Source organism: Zea mays, chromosome 10 (assembly GCF_902167145.1).
Source record: "Zea mays cultivar B73 chromosome 10, Zm-B73-REFERENCE-NAM-5.0, whole genome shotgun sequence".
NCBI lineage: Eukaryota > Viridiplantae > Streptophyta > Magnoliopsida > Poales > Poaceae > Zea > Zea mays.
In genome coordinates, this window is record NC_050105.1 from 14444211 (window position 1) to 14470692 (window position 26482).

At 46.8% G+C, this 26482-nt stretch overlaps 2 protein-coding genes across 6 annotated transcripts; one reads left to right on the forward strand and one right to left on the reverse strand.

Annotated features, from left to right (window-relative positions):
- Positions 1-5481: 5481 nt before the first annotated feature.
- Positions 5482-12344, reverse strand: LOC100384299 (uncharacterized). 2 transcript variants are annotated; one of them, XR_559901.4, is made up of 3 exons: positions 11980-12302; positions 6726-6948; positions 5482-6451 (listed from the first exon to the last, which is right to left on the reverse strand). XR_559901.4 is itself a non-coding variant. In XM_008664334.4 (2 exons), the coding sequence occupies exons 1-2, from the start codon at positions 12133-12135 to the stop codon at positions 6877-6879; spliced, it is 228 nt and encodes a 75-aa protein (XP_008662556.1). In that variant the 5' UTR covers positions 12136-12344; the 3' UTR covers positions 6193-6876. The 2 variants fall into 2 exon arrangements, 1 of the variants encoding a protein (XP_008662556.1); XM_008664334.4 differs by having other exon boundaries at positions 6193-6948; positions 11980-12344.
- A 2116-nt stretch (positions 12345-14460) lies between these two features.
- On the forward strand, positions 14461-15443 carry LOC103640880 (protein EXECUTER 2, chloroplastic). Of its 4 annotated transcripts, none has more exons than XM_008664336.3 (4): positions 14461-14812; positions 14885-15036; positions 15113-15182; positions 15312-15443. In XM_008664336.3, the coding sequence occupies exons 1-4, from the start codon at positions 14782-14784 to the stop codon at positions 15323-15325; spliced, it is 267 nt and encodes an 88-aa protein (XP_008662558.1). In that variant the 5' UTR covers positions 14461-14781; the 3' UTR covers positions 15326-15443. The 4 variants fall into 4 exon arrangements, with proteins under 4 accessions (XP_008662558.1, XP_020401476.1, XP_008662557.1 ...); XM_020545887.2 differs by having other exon boundaries at positions 14466-14812; positions 15131-15182; XM_008664335.3 differs by having other exon boundaries at positions 14617-14812; positions 15113-15187.
- The last annotated feature ends 11039 nt before the right edge of the window (positions 15444-26482 follow it).

A 26482-nucleotide genomic window follows, 5' to 3' on the forward strand; every position in this document is an offset into this window, starting at 1 on the left:
CCCCATCAGCATAAAGCCGCAAAGGCCTGATGGGTACGATTAAGTCAGGGATCAGTCCACACGAGTGACTCGATCACGCTTCACCCGAGCCTAGCCTCGGCCAAGGGCAGCCGACCTCGAGAGACTTCCGTCTCGCCCGAGGCCCCCCTTTTTACGGCGGACACATCACCGGCTCGCCCGAGGCCTTGGCTTCGCTCAGAAGCAACCCTGGCTAAATCGCCACACCGACTGACCAAATTGCAGGAGCATTTAACGCAAAGGTGGCCTGACACCTTTATCCTGACGCGCGCCCCCCCGGCAGAGCCGAAGTGACTGCCGTCACTCCTCCGCTCCTCTGACCAGTCTGACAGAAGGACAGCGCCGCCTGCGCCACTCCGACTGCAGTGCCACTCGACAGAGTGAGTCTGACAGGCAGTCAGGCCTTGCCAAAGGCGCCATGGCGAACTCCGCTCCGCCCGACCCCAGGGCTCGGACTCGGGCTAAGACCCGGAAGACGGCGAACTCCGCTCCGCCCGACCCCAGGGCTCGGACTCGGGCTAAGACCCGGAAGACGACGAAACTCCGCCTCGCCCGACCCCAGGGCTCGGACTCGGGCTAAGACCCGGAAGACGACGAAACTCCGCCTCGCCCGACCCCAGGGCTCGGACTCCGCCCTGGCCTCGGCCGAACGACTTCCGCCTCGCCCGACCCCATGGCTCGGGCTCGGCCTCGGCAACAGAGGACAGACTCAACCTCGGCTTCGGAGGAGCCCCCACGTCACCCTGCCTAGGGCACAGACCCGCCACGTCAACAGGAAGCGCCATCATCATCCTACCCCGAATCGACTCGGGTCACGGAGAACAAGACCGGCGTCCCATCCGGCCAGCTCCGCCGGATGGGCAATGATGGCGCTCCACAAGCTCTGTGACGACGGCGGCCCCCAGCTCTCTTACGGAAGCAGGGCGACGTCAGCAGGGACTCGACCGCTCCAACAGCTGTCCCTCTGCCAAGCTCCGTCGCACCTCCGACAGCCACGACATCACGCCAGCAAGGTGCCAAGACCTCTCCGGCTGCCACATTGGCATGTACCTAGGGCGCTAGCTCTCTCTCCGCTAGACACGTAGCACTCTGCTACATCCCCCATTGTACACCTGGATCCTCTCCTTACGACTATAAAAGGGAGGACCAGGGCCTTCTTAGAGAAGGTTGGCCGCGCGGGACCGAGGACGGGACAGGCGCTCTCTTGGGGCCGCTCGCTTCCCTCACCCGCGTGGACGCTTGTAACCCCCCTACTGCAAGCGCACCTGACCTGGGCGCGGGACGAACACGAAGGCCGCGGGACTTCCACCTCTCTCACGCTCGACTCCGGCCACCTCGCCTCTCCCCCCTTCGCGCTCGCCCACGCGCTCGACCCATCTGGGCTGGGGCACGCAGCACACTCACTCGTCGGCTTAGGGACCCCCTGTCTCGAAACGCCGACACCATGTCTTTTAACTGGTGAATAATTTAGGTTTCTGTTTGATTTACTTATGCTTGTTCTGACGTGTCTTTATGCTTTACACAGGCTTACACAGACCTGTTTTGACAAGAGCCGAGCAGCGATGCTTCCATTTTGGACCACGACCTAGCTAAAGGCTAATGGTTCCAAGTGTCTGAAGTACCGAAGAGAGGGCTAGTTCCTCGTTTTTTGTCATGTCAAAAAAATCGTGTATGATTGCAACAATATTGGCAAAATATCGCTGTACTTTATATTTTGATATACCGTGAACAAAACAAGTGCCCTCTGAGACCATCATGATTTATGCATTTTCAAACTAAATTTTACGACACTTCTTGTTGTGTTTTATGCTTCCATTAAAAAACAGTCTTACTGCGTTTTACGCCAAATTTATGACACTTTTTGATGTGTTTTACAGCAATCTCTTCTGAAGTAAGATTGTGTGCGTGTTTTACACTAAATTTCGTACTCATTTACGCTATTTCAGCTCACGTTTTACGCTGAAATCATTCGAGCCAAAACCCACGCACGATCGGCTGCACGCGATTTTCAAGCCGTAATTTTGGGCCTCATTTGCTGTTACAAACAGATATAGGATTTACGCTAAATGTCGTACTCATTTACGCTGTTTTAGATCATGTTTTACGCTGGAATCCGCCCGAGCCAGAACCCGCGCATGATTGGCTGCACGCGATTTTCACGCCGTAATTTTGTGCCCCGTTTGCTGTTACAAAATAGATATATGATTTATGCTAAATTTCGTACTCATTTACGATGTTTTAGATCACGTTTTACGTTGGAATCCGCTCGATCCAGAACCCGCGCACGATCGGTTGCACGCGATTTTCACGCCATAATTTTAGGTCTCGTTTGCTGTTACAAAACAGATATAGGATTTACGCTAAATTTCTTACTCATTTACGCAGTTTTAGATCACGTTTTACGCTGGAATCCGTCCGAGCCAGAACCCGCGCACGATCGGCTGCACGCGATTTTCACGCCGTAATTTTGAGCCTCATTTGCTGTTACAAAACAGATATAAGATTTACGTTAAATTTCGTACTCATTTACGTTGTTTTAGTTCACGTTTTACGCTGGAAGCCGCCCGAGCCAGAACCAGCACATGATCGGGCGCGCGTGGGTATACCTGACTAGGGCTTCCCATACTAATGGAAGCCCAGGACTTCCATTACCTTCTCTCTCTATATATATACACACTAGTCGGTTGTCTGTGCGTTGCGATGGCTCACAGTAATACCCACATAAATTATCCACCAAAAAAATCTGAAGATTTTTTATTAATTGTCTCTGCTCTTCGCATAATATTTTTTTATTTAACTAACCGAGTCGACATCATGGTAAATGAAAGGTCATATAGACAGATGTCGAGCCATCGAATAGGTACCATGGGCAGCAAATCAGGGACCCCCATCCCTCGCCTCCCCCACTTCCAAGGTTTCGTAGATTAGGAAGGGAAGGGAAGAGACAGTCTTACCCGTTCGTTGCCGGAGAAGGACACGACGAAGACATGGACATCTGGAGGCGACATAGATTGTATACCGCTAGATACATACAGGGAGAGAGCAAGCAAGTGGAGAAAGAAGCCCAGCCAGAGCAGCTCCAAACCCAGAGGCACCCGCACCAGACGTCAGTCCGAAAAGGATGAGAGAATGCGAGTGCCTTACAGCCTTGGACCCGCTGAGGCGACACAACACCACCACCAACTCCGTAGTATATACCGACTGCTGCCGCGCTACGAGCCTTGGTTGTCCAATATCTTATATCTGGACTCATCATCGCCAAGATAACCTAAGCGTGGCAGACGCCATCGTGTCCTCCTCGGCGGCACACACGAAGAAAAGCCAGGAGCAAGGCCGACTCGCCTGTACCCGCGTCGACGAGCGTCGGTAGGCTCGCGGCTGTGACCGTGGGCAGGGGCAGCAGGTTGGGGAAGAAGAACAGAGCGAAGGCCGGGAAGACGAACGAGACGTACGGCGAAAACGATGGTGCGTGCATGCTGTGAAACACCCTTGTGGACGTGCAATAGATACTGCGCGGGTCGGTGTCGGGGTTGGTGTCAGACGAATACGGGTAGGAGGCGCCTGCTCCCAGGCCCTCTGACGAGAATGGGTGTGACGTGAAGGCAGAGGCATGAGGGGAGAGAGAAAAGAAGCAGGATGACGAACGAGGTGGCGACAACTAAGGCGAAGACCATCATTATCGTGCGGAGGTATAGATGGCCAAATGGGACATGTTTGGTGGGCTGGTCCGGGGCACGGCCCATTTAATAGTGCATGGGCCAACCCGACACGATCGTCATGTCGTGCTTGGGCCGTTGCCTCGGCTCGTAGTGCTGATCCAGCCCGGCACGATTATATATTTTTTATTTTACAAAACCCGACACGATCGTCGTGGCGTGTCGTGGATGTGCTTGATGACTGACGGTGTATGAAGGAACTTCTTCCGGTAGGTGTGAGACATGCTGTTCAATGATGAGACCGTGACATATATCGAAGTTTGCATGATACTGATGGTTGCAATGTAGTGGTGAAATTGCTAGATTAAAATAACAAAATTTATGTATAGCTAGGATTGCAAATAGATTATGAAACATTTCCTCATAACAATATAACACACATTTTATATATAAGTTATCGTGATATTATATGTTTCAGTTGCAAAGCACGAACACTTACCTAATATAATATATGTCATGGACCATGATCTTGGAGGAAGGGGAAAAAAAAGACACACACGGAACGTGCAGCGGCAGAGCATCCAGAAGGAGATGTGATCATTCCCATCAAGTCATGGACCCACCTGGCGCTGCCCGCGGCCAGCCGTCAGCGTAACAGTAGTGAAGCAGGAGGAGGTGGGGCAAGGCATGCATCGACGTGTACGTCATGCAAAGGCCTCATGCGGAAAAAAAGAAAACTAGCGGCTGGCGGGGATTTGTCAAAGCGCCCGCCCCCCCGCGGCACACGCAACGTTCGATGATGGCCAGGCCAGGCCACTCTTGACTCGCTCGCCGCCTTGCCTTGCCACACACACAGCGTTGACCGCGAGCCCGGGGGAGGGGGGTGAGTGGAAAAGGACAGCGATTAATTAACTACGCTACACAACAAACAGAGGTCCGGTCGGAGACGGAACCAAACTGTTTTTGTTCATGAGAATCATCAGGACGGCATGAGCTTCAGCGACCCTTGCCGTACGTCGCCCGTCATCGATGTTGCAGACCCGGCCTCGACTCCTCACCACGAATGGTCTTGCACGTGGCAAAGCCCTCGTGGATCACACTTGTCCAATTAGGTGTGTTTGGTTATAGGACAGTCAAACAAAACAACCTTATTTAAATGATCGTCTTATCCCGTATCATTGCAACCAAACGCTCCTGTGGCCCAGCTAAAGAGCACCGTACGTGCATCGGGGACCGGGAGGGCCAGCAGGGGCAAGCAAAACATGAGTAGGTCAGGCCAGGCCAGCCTGCGAGCGACTGCGTACGGTTGCTTGCAGTTGCAGCGCAGGGCAACAAGCGGCCGCTGCAACGTACGTCCTCGCGCCGCGCTTGCATGCGCACGGCCGGCCGGGCGGTTGCGTGCGGCCATGGGCCAAGACGTCGCCGTCCGCATCGTGCGTCGCCGTCGCCGTCGCCGACCGGCCGGCCGGGACCAGCAACTGTGTGTCAATTGATGAATGCACCACGAATAGAAAACCTGCCTGCTGCCGGCCAGCGGCGGGGCCCCTTGGAGATGCAGGCAGCAGCGCACGGCACGGCACGGCACCGCAGTCCGCAGGCGCCGCACGCAACGTCTCTGCTCTGCTATGCTGGATGGGATCGGACGTCGATTGTTCAAATGTTTCAACGAAAGCCAACTTGTCTCCGGTCTCGCCTCCCCGCTTTGCCCGCCAGCCCGACACAGAAACAGGATGGATGTCCGTTTCCGTTTCGGCATAAACGTTACTCCCTCCATCCCAAAATATACTTCTTTGTAGATAACAGGGTGTTTTATCAATCTAAAAATCACATTATATATATAATTGTACACGCACTTTATCAAGTTGCCGGATCAGTCCACCGTCTATTTAGATGTTACAATAAAAATGGTCCAAACATTGTCTGTAAAACAATTGATCAAACATTTAAAACTAGATGATAAAGAAAATGCGAAAGAGATGGAGCCATGATGACGATGATAACAAGTAATTTTCATGAAATATATAATTTTATTTATTTATTTGCATTTTTTTATTTTGTTTGAATTATATAACGGCTTCATGAGTTTGTTTCTAAACAAAATGTCGTACTTTATAAAAAAAACAAAGGTGATGTGATGCGGCATTAACGTGTAGGCCGACACTAAAAGATTGTGTGCTAGCTACGATAGCTTGACGGGATAGTTGACACGGTGGCGACGAGGGCTGCTAATCCAGCCTCACGGGTCGTCAGGCTGTTTTACAGAAGAAACCATCCTCTCATTTGACAAAAGTCAAAACCATGTTTGGTTTCCGCGGTCTCCGAAAGATTCCGCTCGTTCGCGCCAAACTGTCTCTGGCAGTGGGCACCAGGAACTGAGCATGAGCATTGTGCTACACAGTGGGACCCTATGCAATATCGGTACGGTTCGCGTTGACCGAACTGTTGTTTCAATCCATCAGAGCATATAAAAGCGAAATTAAAATTAATTTTTTTTAAAAAAAATATGAAACGAGGAAAATAAAATACGACGCCGTATCTTGCCGTGTGCCCGTTCATCAGCGGATCGAATCGGGTCCTGCTTCGTCGGCACACGCAGCATGGTATTCCGTTGCGTGCTTCCTTGTACCATCACCACACACACCACATGTTTTGTTAACGCAGCACATGACTACATGAGAGAGTACATGGGGCAGCATCCGGTCCATTGATGGGCACCGGACTCTTCCAACATGTCTTTAACCAAACTTGCAAGCTTCGAAAAAGAATGGGGTGGCGAGCTGATGTCAACGACAGCAACCGGTGCAATGCATTCCATTACATTACATTACATGCAGAAGACAATAGCAATATGAGCATGTGCAGACTGACCTAGGCATGATGCAGAATAGAGGAAAAACAACCAGGCTCAAAATGTTTTTTTTTCCTCTCCTTCCAGAAGTAACGTGGAAACAACGAAAATCGATGGAATTCAGGAGGGCGCAAAGGTGCTCGGAACTGATGTAAGCAGGAGAGAGGAGGGGGGGGGGGGGGGGGGGGGGGGCAAGGTTGCACCTGGTAACAAGCAATGATGTTGTCCTCTGGATGGAGAAAGTATTCAATCCGAGGACAGCAAAATCAAAACACTGGGGGTGGACAGCAAAGTCAAGGCTTCAGCTTATCAAGCATAGGTAGGTCACAGGACCTGCTCCAGTTGTGCTCCAAGCTACTGTTGTTTGTCAGCTGTGGAAGCCGCGTCAGACGCTGATGCACCACAAGCTCTTATAACCGCCTCATTCTGTGATAAAAACATTGCAAAAATATTACTCGCGTGTCAGGATGAAACGCTGGACCCTAGCGACAATGAAAAAAAAAAGTTCTGCAAGAGATTACTGAGTTCCAAAACGTGCGAATCAAACTCGTGAACAGGAAACGCTGCTGTTTACTATCACATGTTATCCATCGAGGTTTCAGACCTGAAGGTAAAGTATTCGTAACCTTTAACTTCTGACTAGGAAGATACCTCGACCTGCGGAAGCAAGATAGCCTCGGATATTGTATTAAGAAGAAAACCTTATCACGTAGGTCAGGAGACCCTTGTCACACCAGGGGCGAAGCCAGCATTTGAGTTTGAGGGAGGCAAATCAGATTGAGGGGGGCTGTTAGGAGGTATTTTATATTATTTATATGGTGATTAGCTAAAAAATTAGTAGCTTCTATGAAATTTGGGAAGGATTAGGGGGGACATTGCCCCCTGTGCCCCTCCCTGGAATCGCCCCTGCTGTCACCTCTCGAACCTTTGCCTCATCCATACACAACGGCACCATAACCCATATGAGAACGACCACGACCAGGGCTAGACCTTTTTGTCATGAGACAAACAAGATTTTTTTCTAACCGATCCTAAAATTCGTCCCCGCAAGGAGCCAAACTCAGAATTTGAGTAGTGCTATTCAAACCACCTAACCAACTTAACTGGAGGCCCTTTCACGAGTAGGAAGATACCTACATAGCATTGTTCATCTCTAATTCGATGGAAGGAACAGACCTAAAGGCTACGAAACAGTATTTGCAACCATAACTTTAGGATGTGAAGGTATTTATGTATTGGCACGAGATCCATCCATTGAGCATTTTTGAACATCCAATACACTGAGTCACCAAATCATTGGTTCGAAACAGCCATTCCACATTTGCAGGAGAAGGGCTTGTCTCAATTTATCCCTTCCCCATACTCTATTCATATAGGAGCCTACGACATTATAGCAGTCCTATAAAGTCGTCTAACCAACCCTACATGCAATGAGACCAACCAGCCGACTAGTCCCAATTAGCCATTGACTGGCCCCTCGGTCCTAGTCGTCCTGTATATTTCAAAACCGATATATTATTCGGTATAAAACAAACAAGAACACAAAAGCACTAGAGCAGCGGCAGCAGCAGTAAAGCAATGAGACAAGAGCAGTAGCCCAAGTGGGTACATGGAAACCCTATTGAGGTGAAAAAAAGGAAAGCCCAAGTGGTTCAGCTGCAGCCCAGTATGCTGTCTGAAGTTTCCAGGCTAGTCGTCCACCACCTAATCCTAAGATTACTCGTGATTAGTCGATGACTAATCAGATGAATTCCTTGTTTTCAAATCGTCGACTAGTCGTCGGGTCGGCCTTGGATCTCGACTGGTGAGGTCGGCTCGACTTTTCTGGCAAGTCGGGCGACTTGGCAACGACTGGAAATTCTACTTGTTCTGGCAAGTCGGCCGACTTGTGTCCCAGTTCGGCCCAAGCAGCCCAAAGGCCCATTATACAACATAAACCCTACCTCCCAACACCTCTGGCCACCTCCAGCCGGTCCCGACCCTAAACCCGACGGGAACCTGCACCGCTCCTCTGCACGCCGCCCCTCTGCAAGCCCTCACAGCAGGCTCTAGTGAGTCCTGCTCCCCCTCTCCCGCCCTCACAGCAACCTGCGCCGCTCCTCTGCACGCCCCTCTGCATGCCGCCCCTCTGCAAGCCCTCACAGCAAGCTCTGGTGAGTCCTGCTCCCCCTCTCCCGCCCTCACAGCAACATGAGCCGCTCCTCTGCAAGCCCTCACAGCAAGCTCTGGTGAGTCCTGCTCCCCCTCTCCCGCCCTCACAGCAACCTGCGCTGCCCCTCTGGTGAGTCTTGCTCCCCCTCTCCCGTCCTCACAGCAACCTGCGCCGCCCCCTCTGGTGAGTGCTGCTCCCCCTCTCCCGCGCTCACAGCAACATGCCTAATGATGATGAAGAAGTGGATGACTTTGGTGAATCCCCACATAGCAATCCAAATCAAGCTGGTGCTGGTGGTGAAGAAAATGCAATGGATGATCTTGATTTGGGAGATATTTAGGGTATCTAGTATCTATCTAACTGCAGCAGCAGCTTAGCTATCTAATGGAGCTTATTTCCTTTCAAGTTTGAACTATATTTTGTTGCTATTTGATTTCCAATTTGAACTATATGTCTATATATGGCTGTTATGACTTATCACTTATGTGGCTGATTTGGTTCAGTTTGAGGCTTCAAATGAGGTAAGACTTGCTGTTTATTTCAGTTTCGTTCAATTTCAGGCTTCAAATGAGGTAAAACATGCTCTTTCTTCATATATAAATGTTATATTGTCTATATGAAGCCATTATATAGGCAAAACAGCCACTATATTGGCAAGTCGACGACTAGTCGACTGACTTATCGACTAGTCACCAAGTCGGTACCTTGTCGACTCGACTTATCGACTTGAAAACCTTGGATGAATTTATTTCTGGTCAGTTAGACTGAGTCATAGAGCCTAGTTAAGGCCAAGAGACCGATTACCGACTAATTGCAGTTAAACGTTCAAGGGACAACTTGATAGCATTGGATAAAGAGTTGGGTGCAAAAAATGAATAGTTACTGCCTCAGGACGGAGTGAGCAACCTAAATAACGAAATCAGTATATCTGCATGTATGGGTTTTACCACAAGGATTCTGAATCATGATGCAGTGAACATACAATTCTGTTTCCAAAATTATCTAAAGCCAGTTAGTAAGATGCAAGGATCAGCTTAGTGCAGCAAGATAACACACTTGTACTTAAATGTGCAATATGCTCCATATATATAAATCTAACTCCAAATAAAAGAAAAGATCAGGAGAAAACAAGTGACCACTACAGCCATTCAATAGTTATGCAGCAAAATTGCACCAGCTCAGAGGTAGTGTGTTCAGGGGAAAGAAAAACGATCTATAAAATGCAATAGAACAGATTAATAGAATGCTCATAAACTTGACAAAAGCACACTTGTGATTTGTGAAGTAACAAGACTAGGTTGACAAATGGTGATTTTCTTAAAGATCAGTTAAATGGACCTAAATCCAGGTTTGCCAAACATACGAGGACCTAAATCTAGGTTTCCCAAACATACGATTTCAGTGACGCCATGCATCTATCAAATCAAACAAGTGGCCATTAACACTGATCCCACCAAGAAAGAACTCTACACTTGTGGCTGCACTGTATCGTAGAACAATATTCAGTGCAAACCACTTCAATGAAATTGTAAAAAACCATAGAAAAATATAATTAGGAGTCTAAGATAAAACTGAAACACTGTACATCCAATAGTGCATTGAATGGATGTACACTGCCAATTTTGAGATTCAAACTCTACCTAAAAATTCATACGAAAATAACATGGTTCAGGTGCATATGCACTGAAGACAATTCCACTTGAAATTTGTTTTCAGTATGAGTTTTTACAAAAATGTATTTGAATCGCGATTTTTGTGGCTATGTACATCTATACATGCAGTATGGACCAGCACCATTTCAATATTTTTGAAAGCTCCTAATTATGTTTATCTAGGGGTTTTTCAATATTCCACCGAAGATGTGGTTTACACCAAACACTTTTCCATGTATCATATATATGTCACATGTGGGCATGTGTAATGGAAGAGTTTTTGCCAACATGTTTAGACACTAATCTGCAACAAGCTACACCCAAGAATCACACAAGTTTCAATTAAAAAAATCAAGGGATTAACAGGGGAACATCAGGGGCAAATATTGAAGCTTGCAAAAGTAAGATTCAGGCAGGAGCAGGAGAAATCAAGTATTAGAGCAGAAAACAAAGAGTGCAGTAGAGCAGTGAACTGGGGATGCTATTGGTAGTGAACGATCCTGAGTGCTTGCAGCACCAAGCTTCATAAAAGGAAGCACACTGAAGAAAAAAAGATAGAAGAACTGTTTTGTGAAAAAGTCACATGTTGGGGAGGGGTAGACGGCTTGGGTTGTCAGCAACACCAGCCTCTAAGTAGGCATTTTTTCAACCCGCTTTTTCTATTCCTTAAATGCACCCAGTATTTCTAAATACTCCTAACGTTTCGCCCAATGCGTTGCCTTTCCTGCTCCGTCCATATCAACCTTTTTTATTCGAACTCAGTCAACCGATGCAGGATGCAAGCAATGATCCAATCGTATCCTAGCTAGAAACCTAATCTTCCAATCATAACGTGATGTGATCTTGTGGCGCACGCACATCACTACATGGGCAACACAGCCGCCACGCCAGCATTCGTGTCATCAATCGGCAACCCTGACCATCAACTGCTCATCGCCAAAGAGGTCCAGATGGTGGTTCGATCATCACAGGGGCAGGCAAGGACATCATCAACTTCCTCCTTGGCATCATCGCCATGCTCATAGGCGGCAGCGTCAAGCTCGAGAGCATCTACACTAACTTGCTATTCCAGTTCTAGATTAGGGTCTTCATTTGCTTGTATGATAACATTATGGTATCTTACTACCAGTGTTTAAAAGGTGACTAGGCGTCCAGGCGAGTGTTGGCCTAAACGCCACTGTTTCCAAGGCGAGCTAGGTACACCTGAACGCCGCGGTGACGCTTTGAAACACCACTGCTTAAGACTGGTTTGTGATCCAAGGGATCCCCTGTGTTGCAAACAAGTTAACATAATGATGAGCTATTTTGTATTAACCAACGAATTACGTTTCACGATGTAACAACTCTGACAGGTGATCGCAATGACCCTACGTCCGTATGGGAGCGTGCAAATTAATATATCTCTGCTTTTTGTTTGCTATGTCGTTATATCCATAATCACTAGTGCATTTTCACAAACTATATCTGTGGTGCCAACTTGCGTAAGGGCGCGCCATAATCACTAGTTGGGAAAACAAGCCAAAGATTCAGGAAGCATCAATCGAACCAAAATGAACCAGAACCACGAATGGGTCGGGGACAAAAAAGAAAGGGAGCCCATGAGGTCTCCCCATAACGCTGCACAGAACGTAAAAGAGAAGGATGGTAGCCGACCTGCCAGAGCCGCTTGAGGCGCTTCTTGGCGTTGTTCTTGCGGGTGGTGGTGAGCTTGATGCGCTTCCACAATAGGCCCGGGGAATCGTTCCGCTTGACCACCTCCAGCGCCCGCGTCGCCCAGAAAGCGCCCCCCACCATGCCCCCGCCTGCCATCGCTGCTGGATCGGTTGGCCTCTTCTTCCTCTTGTTTATCGCGTGTCGGCGCTGGCGGCGGCGGCGCTCGGAGACGGGAGTGAGCAGGACGGGAGAAGGGTTTTCGAAGGGTTTGGGCTTCGGCCTTCGGCCTTCGTCGGCCTACGGATAACGAATTACGGGTATTGGGCCCTGACCGCGTAATCCAAGGGCTGCCCGATCCAGACTAAGCCTGAAAAGGTCTAGTATGATTGAATTTCAGATCGGGCTGGTTCTTAATTATTAGGGGCCGTATCGGGACTGCCCTTGGGTTTAGATCTCGATTCGTGGACGTTATGGTTAAACGTGCCAGATCTATTTTGTGCGGTTCGAAATTGTAAAAAAAAATCCAATATCAAATTCTAGCCTAAAAATCATATAGAGCTCAAAATTCATATCAAAACTGAAATTCAGTTCGAAATTCATCATAAAGCCCGAAAACCAAAACACATATATAATTTAAAAGATATTAACATTTCAAGTTGTATAATTTAAAAAAAAACAAAGAACATGAAACCAATGGGAGTGAACACCTCATCTGCGTGATTAAGGGCCCGTTTGGCAAAGCTCCAGCTCCTGCTTCTTTAGCTCCAGATCCTGATTCTCGTGAGAAGCTGATCCTCCTGATTCTCCTAGAGAATCAGAATCATTTTTAAAACCGTTTGGCAAGTAAACTGATTTTTGTCTACTTTACCCTTTGCAGTTCAACTTTGTTACAAACCAATAAGTAGGATGCATATACAGAAAAAAAATCATGAAAAAATAACATATAAAATATTTTTATCATAGTAGTGCATAAAATGGTCTCAAATGTTTAGTCCATAAATTGGCTCGTTATGTTTTTGTCCAATAGCAATTGCGGGTAATTTCGATCAAACTTTAAGGGGAGGTCCATATTTGGTTGGTTGAGGAGCTGTTTTAAGGGAGGGTGGAGCAGGTTTTTTTAGATCCCACCTTTCTTCACAAAAACGACTCCCAATCTTTTGGCTCCACACGAGAATCAGTTTAAAAAAATACCCGTTTGGCACGGCTCCTCCAGATCCTCGCTTAGAATCAGGAGCTGGAGCTGTGCCAAACGGGCCCTAAGTATGCTGCTAGCCAAATTAGAGCTCATAATTTCCATGATCAGACACGGATGACCAAATGAATATGGGTCTCTTCGTGTCTGTATATGGGCTATTTTGTGTCTCTGTAAACGGATCGTGCTCGTGCCCGCCCGTAGACCGTGACCTCGGTCTAAGCACAACCTGATGCATAATTTTGGGTCGGTCCGATCCAAAATTATTTCGAACGGAACCTTGCTTGGACAGTGCTTTTTTGTGTGCTTTAGACCAGTCCACCATATCTGTACTAACTATTAAGGGGGCAGTGTAGACTGCCCCCGCCTACGAATTCCACCCGCCGCTCCGCCTCCCCCGCCGCGAAACCAGCCATCACCCGCACGCCCTCACGAAACCAGCCATCGCCCGCTGCGCTTCAAGCACAGCGATGTCGCGCTTCAAGCACCGCGAATCCCGCGCCTCCCCCGCGGCGAATCCCACCCGCACGCCCGCCCGCACCTCAAGCACCACGAATCTCGCGAATCGCCCGCCGCTCCTCCAGCTCCGCGAACCGCCAGCCCGATGAGCTCTTCCACAATGGCCAGATCTGGCGCTCACCCTGCCCCCACTCCCGGATCTCGACCCCGGAAGCGACGACGACGAGGACTGCGTGGGCGGCCGCGCCTCAAGCACCATGAATCCCGCGAATCGCCCGCCGCTCCTCCAGCTCCGCGAACCGCCCGCCCGACGAGCTCTTCCACAACGGCCAGATCCGACCGCTCACCCTACCCCCACTCCCGGATCTCGACCCCGGAAGCGACGACAACGAGGACTGCGTGGGCGGTCGCGCGCCGACGCGCGGTCCATGTCCCCGCTCCACAGCTCGTCATCGCGGCTCAAGCTAATCAATGCGCTCGTCGTCCCGGCGCCGGATCTCGGCCCCGGCCCCGATGCGACAGGAACGCACGGGGAGGCAGCCCCGCCGGTAACCGCCTCGTCCCGCTCATCCTCCTCCACGTCCTCCTCGTCCTCGTCGGGCACGTCGTCAGCGCGCGGGTCCCAGCGCTAGGTGTTCATCAGGGACATGCTCCTCCATCGCAGCAAGAGCGAGCCAGGCAGCGACGCCCACGCGCACGACGCCCCCGGGGCGCCCGCCGCTAGCAAGCCCGAACGAGCCTGGTCGTTCTCCTCCCATTTGCCCATTAACAAAAAGGTCAAGAAACTGGGTGGCCTGAACTGGCTGGACGATTTTCAAACTGGTTTCTGGATTTGTAACCTTGACAAAAAAAACTATTAATTACTATTAGCACCGATTGGTATTCATTATCTTATTGTTTCCAGCGTATGCTGCGGTTTTAACTGATTCTATGCTGTCAAGATCACCTTCCATTTGCCCATTTCATCTTATGCTAGACGGCTTCTCTTTATGCTGTCTTTTGCCACCAGTTCATACCATCTTATTGCAAGCAAGTCAACTGACAGATGGTTGTAACTGCAGATAAATAAAGAAGTTCAGGAGCTTTTAAGGCTTACCTTAAGCAAGGCCCGAGTCAAGCTGACCGATAATACCTTTTTTAACTGGATCATTATGGACACTAACAGCATGGATCCATTTAATGGTAAAGTTTCCCCAGTTAAGTTGGTGAGCATTTCCTGCATGATCTAACAGTTGTAATGCTGGGCTAACATAGGTCTCTATGTGGGAGCATTTAGTCCATATGGACCAGAAATTGTGCAGCTCCGTCGGAAGTTCGGCCACTGGAATAGTTTCGATGACGTTGAGTTTTTCGAGTATGTCGAAGCAGTAAAGTTGACTGGTGATCTGAGTGTCCCTGCTGGCCAGGTTTGCAACTTTTATTTTCTAAAAAATGATGTCAATATGGCTCCCATGATATTCTACTGATCATATATTGTCACAGATAACATTTCGTGCGAAGATTGGGAAGGGCAAGCGACTTGAGAATCGGGGCGCGTATCCAGAGGAATTCGGTGTGGTAATTTCTGTCTGCAGATAAGATTGTTTGAAATATGCTCGGATGTTAGTTTGTTATATTCTAAGAAATGAAAGTCACGTGCAGTTTTTTTCCATTCTAATTATACTTCCTTCTTTTCTCCCAGATTGCCAGTTATAAAGGTCAGGGTAGAATAGCTCAGCCTGGATTCAAAAATCCTCGATGGGTGGATGGTGAGCTGTTGGTGCTCAATGGCAAGGTAGACTGAAATACCTATGGTGGTTCTTTTCATCTGTAGTCAACATTCCTAAAACTGATAACTAAGTAGTACATACATGCATAATGTACAATCTGGCAGACTATAACAGTATAACTTACGGTTTGGTCTGCAGTGAGATTACTTGATTTAGTTTTTGGGAACTTGCAAAGTAGTTGGATACAAACTTTTGGAACACCAATTTATGTCACTAGGAGGCATGCTTTATAATACTAAATAAATTAATTGAATACTATTATGAACTGTCTTGGCTAAAGGAAGAAACTTGGAGATTTGCCAAGGTGGGCTTTGGACTGAGCAATTTTGTATGTCATCGTAGAATATTGAGTATGATTCATAAGACAAGTGGCAGTAGTTTGGAAAGGAATAGAACATTTATAGGTTATCTAGCAAAGTTTGTCCCAGATCATTTTATTGAATGACTCCATTTCTCCCCATCGTTTCTTAGGCTAGCGATTCTAAAAGTGCCTTCCATGGTCTAAAGATGTGATTCTGGTTCACCACGTTTTTTCTGGTATCATTGCAAATTCAAAGAATTGCATGAAATGTTTACATAGCAAAACCAGTGTCCAGCTACTCCATTCCAAATTGTAAGTTGTTGTCTTTTAGACACATATAATCAGTCTATGTATATAGACATAGCGTATATTTTGGTGCATAACAAAATCTAGAGTTCCCATGCGTTTGGTGAACATTAGCCATGTTGTTTGGCATATGCATCTTTCAGCTGCACTTATCAATGTCATTTATATTTCACCATATTGATAATATGTTTTCTACAATCTTTCAAGGTAGGGTAATGTATAAGAAATGTGTTGAAACTCCGGGGCAAGATGCCCTTAAACTCACTGGATTTCTCAAGACGTTAATGCAGAGGAGAAATTAATCCGGTGAGTCGTTGTACACTGTTTGAACCATCAAGGAGGTAAAATTTGTTTATGCTGCAAGTTTAAAGTTGATTGGAGTACATATATTCTTTTAACAATCTCACTAATAGCTGAGACAAGCTAATTGTTTTTAGACATGAGAAAATATCTGCCTTCTTCTAACTCTACCTCTTTTTCTCTCGCATGTGAAGAAACTTTGCTACATAGCTGCTGATTATGAAGTTGAATTATGTAAGGATACACACGCGTCCTGCGAGGTTGATGGTGAAGGGTGGTTCACCTGCTAGAAGAGAGATTCAAGACTCCAAAATTCCCATTTCAGGCCCATATGGGAGGAACGTGCGAAATGTTTAGATATTGTTTAATTTTGCATCCATTACAATTTAGTCATTGTTGTAAAATGTTGATCTTGCCCTTGAAGGTGTGCTATGGGCTTGCATAAAGTAGTATATCTATGTATGGATCACCGCTATTTTTTCAGGAACGATTGGTGATGACAGCTGGTAGCTGGTACAAGACAATCATTTTAGTTGGTGGTTCGTCATGCTTGCCTGGTTTACTAGGTACTTTTCCAACGCATACTAGGGCTGATATACTCTTTAGATATTGCTTGGTATCAAAACAAAAATAAAATAATGATTCGTAATGTTATCTAGATCCATTTTACTTGTGTCACTCTGATGGATATCATGTAATACAACAGAGAGGCTAGATATCATGTAATATATCTCTCCTCCCTATCAGGATAAGCTCATCTCAACCTAGCTCCCTGCTGATCTGCGGCATTTGACCTGCCCTCGTGCTTGAGAGGGACGGGGGAGGAACCCAAAATTTAGAAATGACTTGTAATTCAGAAATGTTGAATGTTTCGCGGCGCTCTCAAATGTTGAATGTTTTGTAGAGAGCATATATAAAGCATTCAATTCAGTCAGATGTGTTCAATAGCTTATTAATTTTCTGTTGTTTGAATTGTTATAACAACTTTTCATGTGTATAATATAATATCAGTGATGTATAATATATCTTAAAACTTGTGATAGTCGCCTAGAGGGGGGGTGAATAGGGCGAAACTGAAATTTACAAATATAAACACAACTACAAGCCGGGTTAGCGTTAGAAATATAAACGAGTCCGAGAGAGAGGGCGCAAAACAAATCCCAAGCGAATAAGCAAGTGAGACACGGAGATTTGTTTTACCGAGGTTCGGTTCTTGCAAACCTACTCCCCGTTGAGGAGGCCACAAAGGCCGGGTCTCTTTCAACCCTTCCCTCTCTCAAACGGTCCCTCGGACCGAGTGAGCTTCTCTTCTCAAATCAAAGCCGGGAACAAAAGTTCCCCGCAAGGGCCACCACACAATTGGTGCCTCTTGCCTTGATTACAATGGAATTGTGATCTCAAGAACAAGTGAGAAAGAAAAGAAGCAATCCAAGCGCAAGAGCTCAAATGAACACGGCAAATCACTCTCACTAGTCACTAGGGCTTAGTGTGGAATTGGAGAGGATTTGATCTCTTTAGTGTGTCTAGAATTGAATGCTAGAGCTCTTGTAGTAGTTGAGAAGTAGAAAACTTGGATGCAATGAATGGTGGGGTGGTTGGGGTATTTATAGCCCCAACCACCAAAAGTGGCCGTTGGGAGGCTGTCTGCTCGATGGCGCACCGGACAGTCCGGTGCACACCGGACAGTCCGGTGCCCCCTGCCACGTCATCATTACCGTTGGATTCTGACCGTTGGAGCTTCTGACTTGTGGGCCCGCCTGGGTGTCCGGTGCACACCGGACAGGTACTGTTTGCTGTCCGGTGTGCCAGCATGGGCGAGCCTGCCCTCTGCGCGCGCAGAGCGCGCATTAAATGCGCGGCAGAGAGCCGTTGGCGCGGAGATAGCCGTTGCTCCGGAGTCGCACCGGACAGTCCGGTGCACACCGGACAGTCCGGTGAATTATAGCGGACTAGCCGTTGGCGTTTCCCGAAGCTGGCGAGTTCCTGAGGCCGACCTCCCTTGGCGCACCGGACACTGTCCGGTGTACACCGGACAGTCCGGTGAATTATAGCCGAGTCGCCCCTGGAAATTCCCGAAGGTGGCGAGTTTGAGTCTGAGTCCCCTGGTGCACTGGACAGGTACTGTTCACTGTCCGGTGGCACACCGGACAGTCCGGTGCGCCAGACCAGGAGTGCCTTCGGTTGCCCCTTTGCTCCTTTGTTGAATCCAAAACTTGGTCTTTTATTGGCTGAGTGTGAACCTTTTACACCTGTATAATCTATACACTTGGGCAAACTAGTTAGTCCAAAGATTTGTGTTGGGCAATTCAACCACCAAAATTATTTAGGAACTAGGTGTAAGCCTAATTCCCTTTCAATCTCCCCCTTTTTGGTGATTGATGCCAACACAAACCAAAGCAAATATAGAAGTGCATAATTGAACTAGTTTGCACAATGTAAGTGTAAAGGTTGCTTGTAATTGAGCCAATATAACTACTTACAAGATATGCATGGAATGTTTCTTTTTTATTTAGTATTTTGGACCACGCTTGCACCACATGTTTTGTTTTTGCAAAATTTTTTGTAAATTCATTTCAAAGATCTTTTGCAAATAGTCAAAGGTAAATGAATAAGAGTTTGCAAAGCATTTTCAAGATTTGAAATTTTCTCCCCCTGTTTCAAATGCTTTTCCTTTGACTAAACAAAACTCCCCCTAAATTAAATCCTCCTCTTAGTGTTCAAGAGGGTTTTAATATACCATTTTGAAATACTACTTTCTCCCCCTTTTGAACACAACAGGATCCCAATTGATAAATACTTCTTGGAAAACACTAAGTTTTGAAATTGGTGGTGGTGCGGTCCTTTTGCTTTGGGCTCATACTTTCTCCCCCTTTGGCATGAATCGCCAAAAACGGAATCATTAGAGCCCACGAAGTAATTTCTTCCCCTTTGGTCATAAGTGAATGAGTTAAGATTATACCAAAGACGAAGTCCTTTTCTTTGATGCTCATTTCTCCCCCAAAGAATAGAGAGATGCTTGGAGTGATGGCGAAGTATGAGTTACGGAGTGGAAGCCTTTGTTCTCGCCGAAGACTCCAATTCCCTTTCTAGCATATACGTATGACTTGGTTTGAAATAGACTTGAAAACACATTAGTCATAGCATATAAAAGAGATATGATCAAAGGTATTCAAATGAGCTATGTGTGCAAGCTAGCAAAAGAAATTTCTAGAATCAAGAATATTGAGCTCATGCCTAAGTCTGGTAAAAGATTGTTCATCAAGTGGCTTGGTAAAGATATCGGCTAATTGATCTTTAATATTAATGTAAGAAATCTCGATATCCCCCTTTTGTTGGTGATCCCTAAGAAAATGATACCGAATGGCTATGTGCTTAGTGCGGCTATGCTCGACGGGATTGTCGGCCATTTTGATTGCACTCTCATTATCACATAGCAAAGGGACTTTGGTTAATTTGTAACCGTAGTCCCGCAGGGTTTGCCTCATCCAAAGCAATTGCGCGCAACAATGACCTGCGGCAATGTACTCGGCTTCGGCGGTGGAAAGAGCGACCGAATTTTGCTTCTTTGAAGCCCAAGACACCAAGGATCTTCCCAAGAACTGGCAAGTCCCCGATGTGCTCTTCCTATTAATTTTACACCCCGCCCAATCGACATCCGAATAACCAATCAAATCAAACGTGGATCCCCGAGGGTACCAAAGCCCAAACTTAGGTGTGTAAGCCAAATATCTCAAGATTCGTTTTACGGCCGTAAGGTGGGATTCCTTAGGGTCGGATTGGAATCTTGCACACATGCAAACAGAAAGCATAATGTCCGGTCGAGATGCACATAAATAAAGCAATGAACCAATCATCGACCGGTATACCTTTTGATCCACGGACTTACCTCCCGTGTTGAGGTCGAGATGCCCATTAGTTCCCATGGGTGTCTTGATGGGTTTGGCATCCTTCATCCCAAACTTGGTTAGAATGTCTTGAGTGTACTTCGTTTGGCTAATGAAGGTGCCCTCTTGGAGTTGCTTGACTTGGAATCCTAGAAAATACTTCAACTCCCCCATCATCGACATCTCGAATTTCTGTGTCATGATCCTACTAAACTCTTCACATGTAGACTCGTTAGTAGACCCAAATATAATATCATCAACATAAATTTGGCATACAAACAAGTCATTTTCAAGAGTTTTAGTAAAGAGTGTAGGATCGGCCTTGCCGACTTTGAAGCCATTAGCAATAAGGAAATCTCTTAGGCATTCATACCATGCTCTTGGGACTTGCTTGAGCCCATAAAGCGCCTTAGAGAGCCTATAAACATGGTTAGGATACTGTCTTCAAAGCCGGGAGGTTGCTCAACATAGACCTCTTCCTTGATTGGTCCATTGAGGAAGGCACTTTTCACGTCCATTTGATAAAGCTTAAAGCCATGGTAAGTAGCATAGGCTAATAATATGCGAATTGACTCAAGCCTAGCTACGGGTGCATAGGTTTCACCGAAATCCAAACCTTCGACTTGTGAATATCCTTTGGCCACGAGTCGAGCTTTGTTTCTTGTCACCACACCATGCTCATCTTGCTTGTTGCGGAAGACCCATTTGGTTCCTACAACATTTTGGTTAGGACGTGGAACTAAATGCCATACCTCATTCCTAGTGAAGTTGTTGAGCTCCTCTTGCATCGCCACCACCCAATCCGAATCTTGAAGTGCTTCCTCTACCCTGTGTGGCTCAATAGAGGAAACAAAAGAGTAATGTTCACAAAAATGTGCAACACGAGATCGAGTGGTTACCCCCTTATGAATGTCGCCGAGGATGGTGTCGACGGGGTGATCTCGTTGTATTGCTTGGTGGACTCTTGGATGTGGCGGTCTTGGTTCTTCCTCATCCTCCTTTTCTTGATCATTTGCATCTCCCCCTTGATCATTGCCATCATCTTGAGGTGGCTCATCTTCTTGATTTTGCCCTTCATCAACTTGAGCTTCATCCTCATTTTGAGTTGGTGGAGATGCTTGCATGGAGGAGGACGGTTGATCTTGTGCACTTAGAGGCTTTTCGAATTCCCTAGGACACACATCCCCAATGGACATGTTCCTTAGCGCGATGCACGGAGCCTCTTCATTACCTATTTCGTCAAGATCAACTTGCTCTACTTGAGAGCCGTTAGTTTCATCAAACACAACGTCACATGAGACTTCAACTAGTCCAGTGGACTTGTTAAAGACCCTATATGCCCTTGTGTTTGAGTCATAACCAAGTAAAAAGCCTTCTACAGTTTTAGGAGCAAATTTAGATTTTCTACCTCTTTTAACAAGAATAAAGCATTTGCTACCAAAAACTCTAAAGTATGAAATGTTGGGCTTTTTACCGGTTAGGAGTTCATTGGATGTCTTCTTGAGGATTCGGTGAAGATATAACCGATTGATGGCGTAGCAGGCAGTGTTGACCGCTTCGGCCCAAAACCGGTCCGGTGTCTTGTACTCATCAAGCATGGTTCTTGCCATGTCCAAAAGAGTTCGATTCTTCCTCTCCACTACACCATTTTGTTGAGGTGTGTAGGGAGAAGAGAACTCATGCTTGATGCCCTCCTCCTCAAGGAAGCCTTCAATTTGAGAGTTCTTGAACTCCGTCCCATTGTCGCTTCTTATTTTCTTGATCCTTAAGCCGAACTCATTTTGAGCCCGTCTCAAGAATCCCTTTAAAGTCTCTTGGGTTTGAGATTTTTCCTGTAAACAGAATACCCAAGTGAAGCGAGAATAATCATCCACTATTACAAGACAATACTTACTCCCGCCGATGCTTATGTAAGCAATCGGGCTGAATAGATCCATGTGGAGTAGCTCAAGCGGCCTGTCGGTCGTCATGATGTTCTTGTGTGGATGATGGACTCCAACTTGCTTCCCCGCCTGGCATGCGCTACAAATCCTGTCTTTCTCAAAATGAACATTTGTTAATCCTAAAATGTGCTCTCCCTTTAGAAGCTTATGAAGATTCTTCATCCCAACATGGGCTAGTCGACGGTGCCAGAGCCAACCCATGTTAGTCTTAGCAATCAAGCATGTGTCGAGCTCAGCTCTATCAAAATCTACTAAGTATAGCTGACCTTCTAACACACCTTTAAATGCTATTGAATCATCACTTCTTCTAAAGACAGTGACACCTACATCAGTAAAAAGACAGTTGTAGCCCATTTGACATAACTGGGAAACAGAAAGCAAGTTGTAATCTAAAGAATCAACAAGAAAAACATTGGAAATAGTATGGTCAGGTGATATAGCAATTTACCCAAACCTTTGACCAAACCTTGATTTCCATCCCCGAATGTGATAGCTCGTTGGGAATCTTGGTTTTTCTCATATGAGGAGAACATCCTTTTCTCCCCGGTCATGTGGTTTGTGCACCCGCTGTCGAGTATCCAACTTGAGCCCCCGGATGCATAAACCTACAAAACAAATTTAGTTCTTGACTTTAGGTACCCAAACTGTTTTGGGTCCTTTGGCATTAGAAACAAGAACTTTGGGTACCCAAACACAAGTCTTGGAGCCCTTGTGTTTGCCCCCAACAAATTTGGCAACTACCTTGCCGGATTTGCTTGTAAGCACATAAGAAGCATCAAAAGTTTTAAATGAAATAACATGATCATTTGATGCAATAGGAGTTTTCTTTCTAGGCAACTTGGCACGGGTTGGTTGCCTAGAGCTAGATGTCTCACCCTTATACATAAAAGCATGATTAGGGCCAGAGTGAGACTTCCTAGAATGAATTTTCCTAATTTTGCTCTCGGGATAACCGGCAGGGTACAAGATGTAGCCCTCGTTATCCTGAGGCATGGGAGCCTTGCCCTTAACAAAGTTAGACAAGTTCTTAGGAGGGGCATTAAGTTTGACATTGTCTCCCCTTTGGAAGCCAATGCCATCCTTGATGCCAGGGCGTCTCCCATTATAGAGCATACTTCTAGCAAATTTAAATTTTTCATTTTCTAAGTTATGCTCGGCGATTTTAGCATCTAATTTTGCTATGTGATCATTTTGTTGTTTAATTAACGACATGTGATCATGAATAGCATTAACATCAATATCTCTACATCTAGTGCAAATAGAAACATGCTCAACATTAGATGTAGAGGGTTTGCAAGATTTAAGTTCTACAACCTTAGCATGCAACATTTCATTCTTAGTTCTAAGGTCGGAAATGGTAGCATTGCAAACATCAAAATCTTTAGCCTTAGCAATCAAATTTTCATTCTCTAATCTAAGGCTAGCAAGAGAAATGTTTAATTCTTCAATCCTAGCAAGCAAATTATCATTATTATCTCTAGGATTGGGAATTGAAACATTACAAACATGAGAATCAACCTTAGCATTTAAACTAGCATTTTCATTTCTAAGGTTGTCAATTATCTCACGGCAAGTGCTTAGCTCACTAGATAATTTTTCATATTTTTCAACTTGTAAAGCGTAAGCATTTTTAACCTTAACATGTTTTTTATTTTCCTTGATTAGGAAGTCCTCTTGGGAGTCCAAGAGATCATCCTTCTCATGGATGGCACTAATTAGTTCATTTAATTTCTCCTTTTGTTCCATGTTAAGGTTGGCAAAAAGAGTTCGCAAATTATCTTCCTCACCACTAGCATTATCATCACTAGAAGACTCATATTTAGTGGAGGAGTTAGATTTAACCTTCTTCTTTTTGCCGTCCTTTGCCATGAGGCACTTGTGGCCGACGTTGGGGAAGAGGAGTCCCTTGGTGACGGCGATGTTGGCGGCGTCCTCGTCGTCAGAGGAATCGCTTGAGCTTTCGTCGGAGTCCCACTCCCGACAAACATGAGCATCACCGCCCTTCTTCTTGTAGTACCTTTTCTTTTCTCTCCTCTTGCCCTTCTTGTCGTTATCCCTGTCACTGTCACTTGATAATGGACATTTAGCGATAAAGTGACCGGGCTTACCACACTTGTAGCAAACCTTCTTGGAACGGGATTTGTAATCCTTCCCCTTCCGTTGCTTGAGGATTTGGCGAAAGCTTTTGATGATTAAAGCCATCTCCTCATTGTCGAGCTTGGAGGCGTCAATTGGTTGTCTACTTGGTGTAGACTCTTCCTTCTTGTCCTCCGTTGCCTTGAAGGCTACCGGTTGCGCCTCGGATGTGGATGGTTCGTCAAGCTCGTTGATCTTCCTCGAGCCTTCGATCATGCACTCAAAACTTACAAAATTCCCGATAACTTCCTCGGGGGTCATTTTAGTATATCTAGGATTACCACGAATTAATTGAACTTGAGTAGGGTTAAGGAAAATGAGTGATCTTAGAATAACCTTAACCACCTCGTGGTCATCCCACTTTACGCTCCCGAGGTTGCGCGCTTGGTTCACCAAGGTCTTGAGCCGATTGTACATGTGTTGTGGCTCCTCCCCTTTGCGAAGCCGGAACCGACCGAGCTCCCCCTCAATCGTTTCCCGCTTGGTGATCTTGGTGAGCTCATCACCTTCATGCGCGGTTTTGAGTAAATCCCAAATCTCCTTTGCGTTCTTCAACCCTTGAACTTTGTTATACTCCTCTCTACTCAAAGAGGCTAGGAGTATTGTTGTTGCTTGAGAGTTGAAGTGCTCGATTTGGGCCACCTCATCTTCATCATAGTTCTCATCCCCTACGGATGGTACCTGCGCACCAAACTCAACAACATCCCATATGCTTTTGTGGAGCGAGGTTAGATGAAATCGCATTAAATCGCTCCACCTAGCGTAATCTTCACCATCAAAAGTTGGTGGTTTGCCTAATGGGACGGAAAGTAAAGGTGTATGTTTGGAAATGCGAGGGTAGCGTAGGGGGATCTTACTATACTTCTTGCGCTCTTGGCGCTTAGAAGTGACGGAGGGCGCATCGGAGTCGGAGGTAGAAGTTGATGAAGTGTCGGTCTCGTAGTAGACCACCTTCCTCATCCTCTTATGCTTGTCGCCTTTCCGATGCGGCTTGTGGGAAGAAGATTTTTCCTTCTTCTCTTGGTGGTGAGAAGAGGAAGCCTTTTTCTCCTTCCGTTTGGAGGAGTCCTTCTTCTTCTCCTTCCTCTTGGTGCGGGACTCTTCCGATGAAGTGCTCCCATGGCTTGTAGTGGGCTTTTCGCCGGTCTCCATCTCCTTCTTGGCGTGATCTCCCGACATCACTTCGAGCGGTTAGGCTCTAATGAAGCACCGGGCTTTGATACCAATTGATAGTCGCCTAGAGGGGGGGTGAATAGGGCGAAACTGAAATTTACAAATATAAACACAACTACAAGCCGGGTTAGCGTTAGAAATATAAACGAGTCCGAGAGAGAGGGCGCAAAACAAATCCCAAGCGAATAAGCAAGTGAGACACGGAGATTTGTTTTACCGAGGTTCGGTTCTTGCAAACCTACTCCCCGTTGAGGAGGCCACAAAGGCCGGGTCTCTTTCAACCCTTCCCTCTCTCAAACGGTCCCTCGGACCGAGTGAGCTTCTCTTCTCAAATCAAAGCCGGGAACAAAACTTCCCCGCAAGGGCCACCACACAATTGGTGCCTCTTGCCTTGATTACAATGGAATTGTGATATCAAGAACAAGTGAGAAAGAAAAGAAGCAATCCAAGCGCAAGAGCTCAAATGAACACGACAAATCACTCTCACTAGTCACTAGGGCTTAGTGTGGAATTGGAGAGGATTTGATCTCTTTAGTGTGTCTAGAATTGAATGCTAGAGCTCTTGTAGTAGTTGAGAAGTAGAAAACTTGGATGCAATGAATGGTGGGGTGGTTGGGGTATTTATAGCCCCAACCACCAAAAGTGGCCGTTGGGAGGCTGTCTGCTCGATGGCGCACCGGACAGTCCGGTGCACACCGGACAGTCCGGTGCCCCCTGCCACGTCATCATTACCGTTGGATTCTGACCGTTGGAGCTTCTGACTTGTGGGCCCGCCTGGGTGTCCGGTGCACACCGGACAGGTACTGTTTGCTGTCCGGTGTGCCAGCATGGGCGAGCCTGCCCTCTGCGCGCGCAGAGCGCGCATTAAATGCGCGGCAGAGAGCCGTTGGCGCGGAGATAGCCGTTGCTCCGGAGTCGCACCGGACAGTCCGGTGCACACCGGACAGTCCGGTGAATTATAGCGGACTAGCCGTTGGCGTTTCCCGAAGCTGGCGAGTTCCTGAGGCCGACCTCCCTTGGCGCACCGGACACTGTCCGGT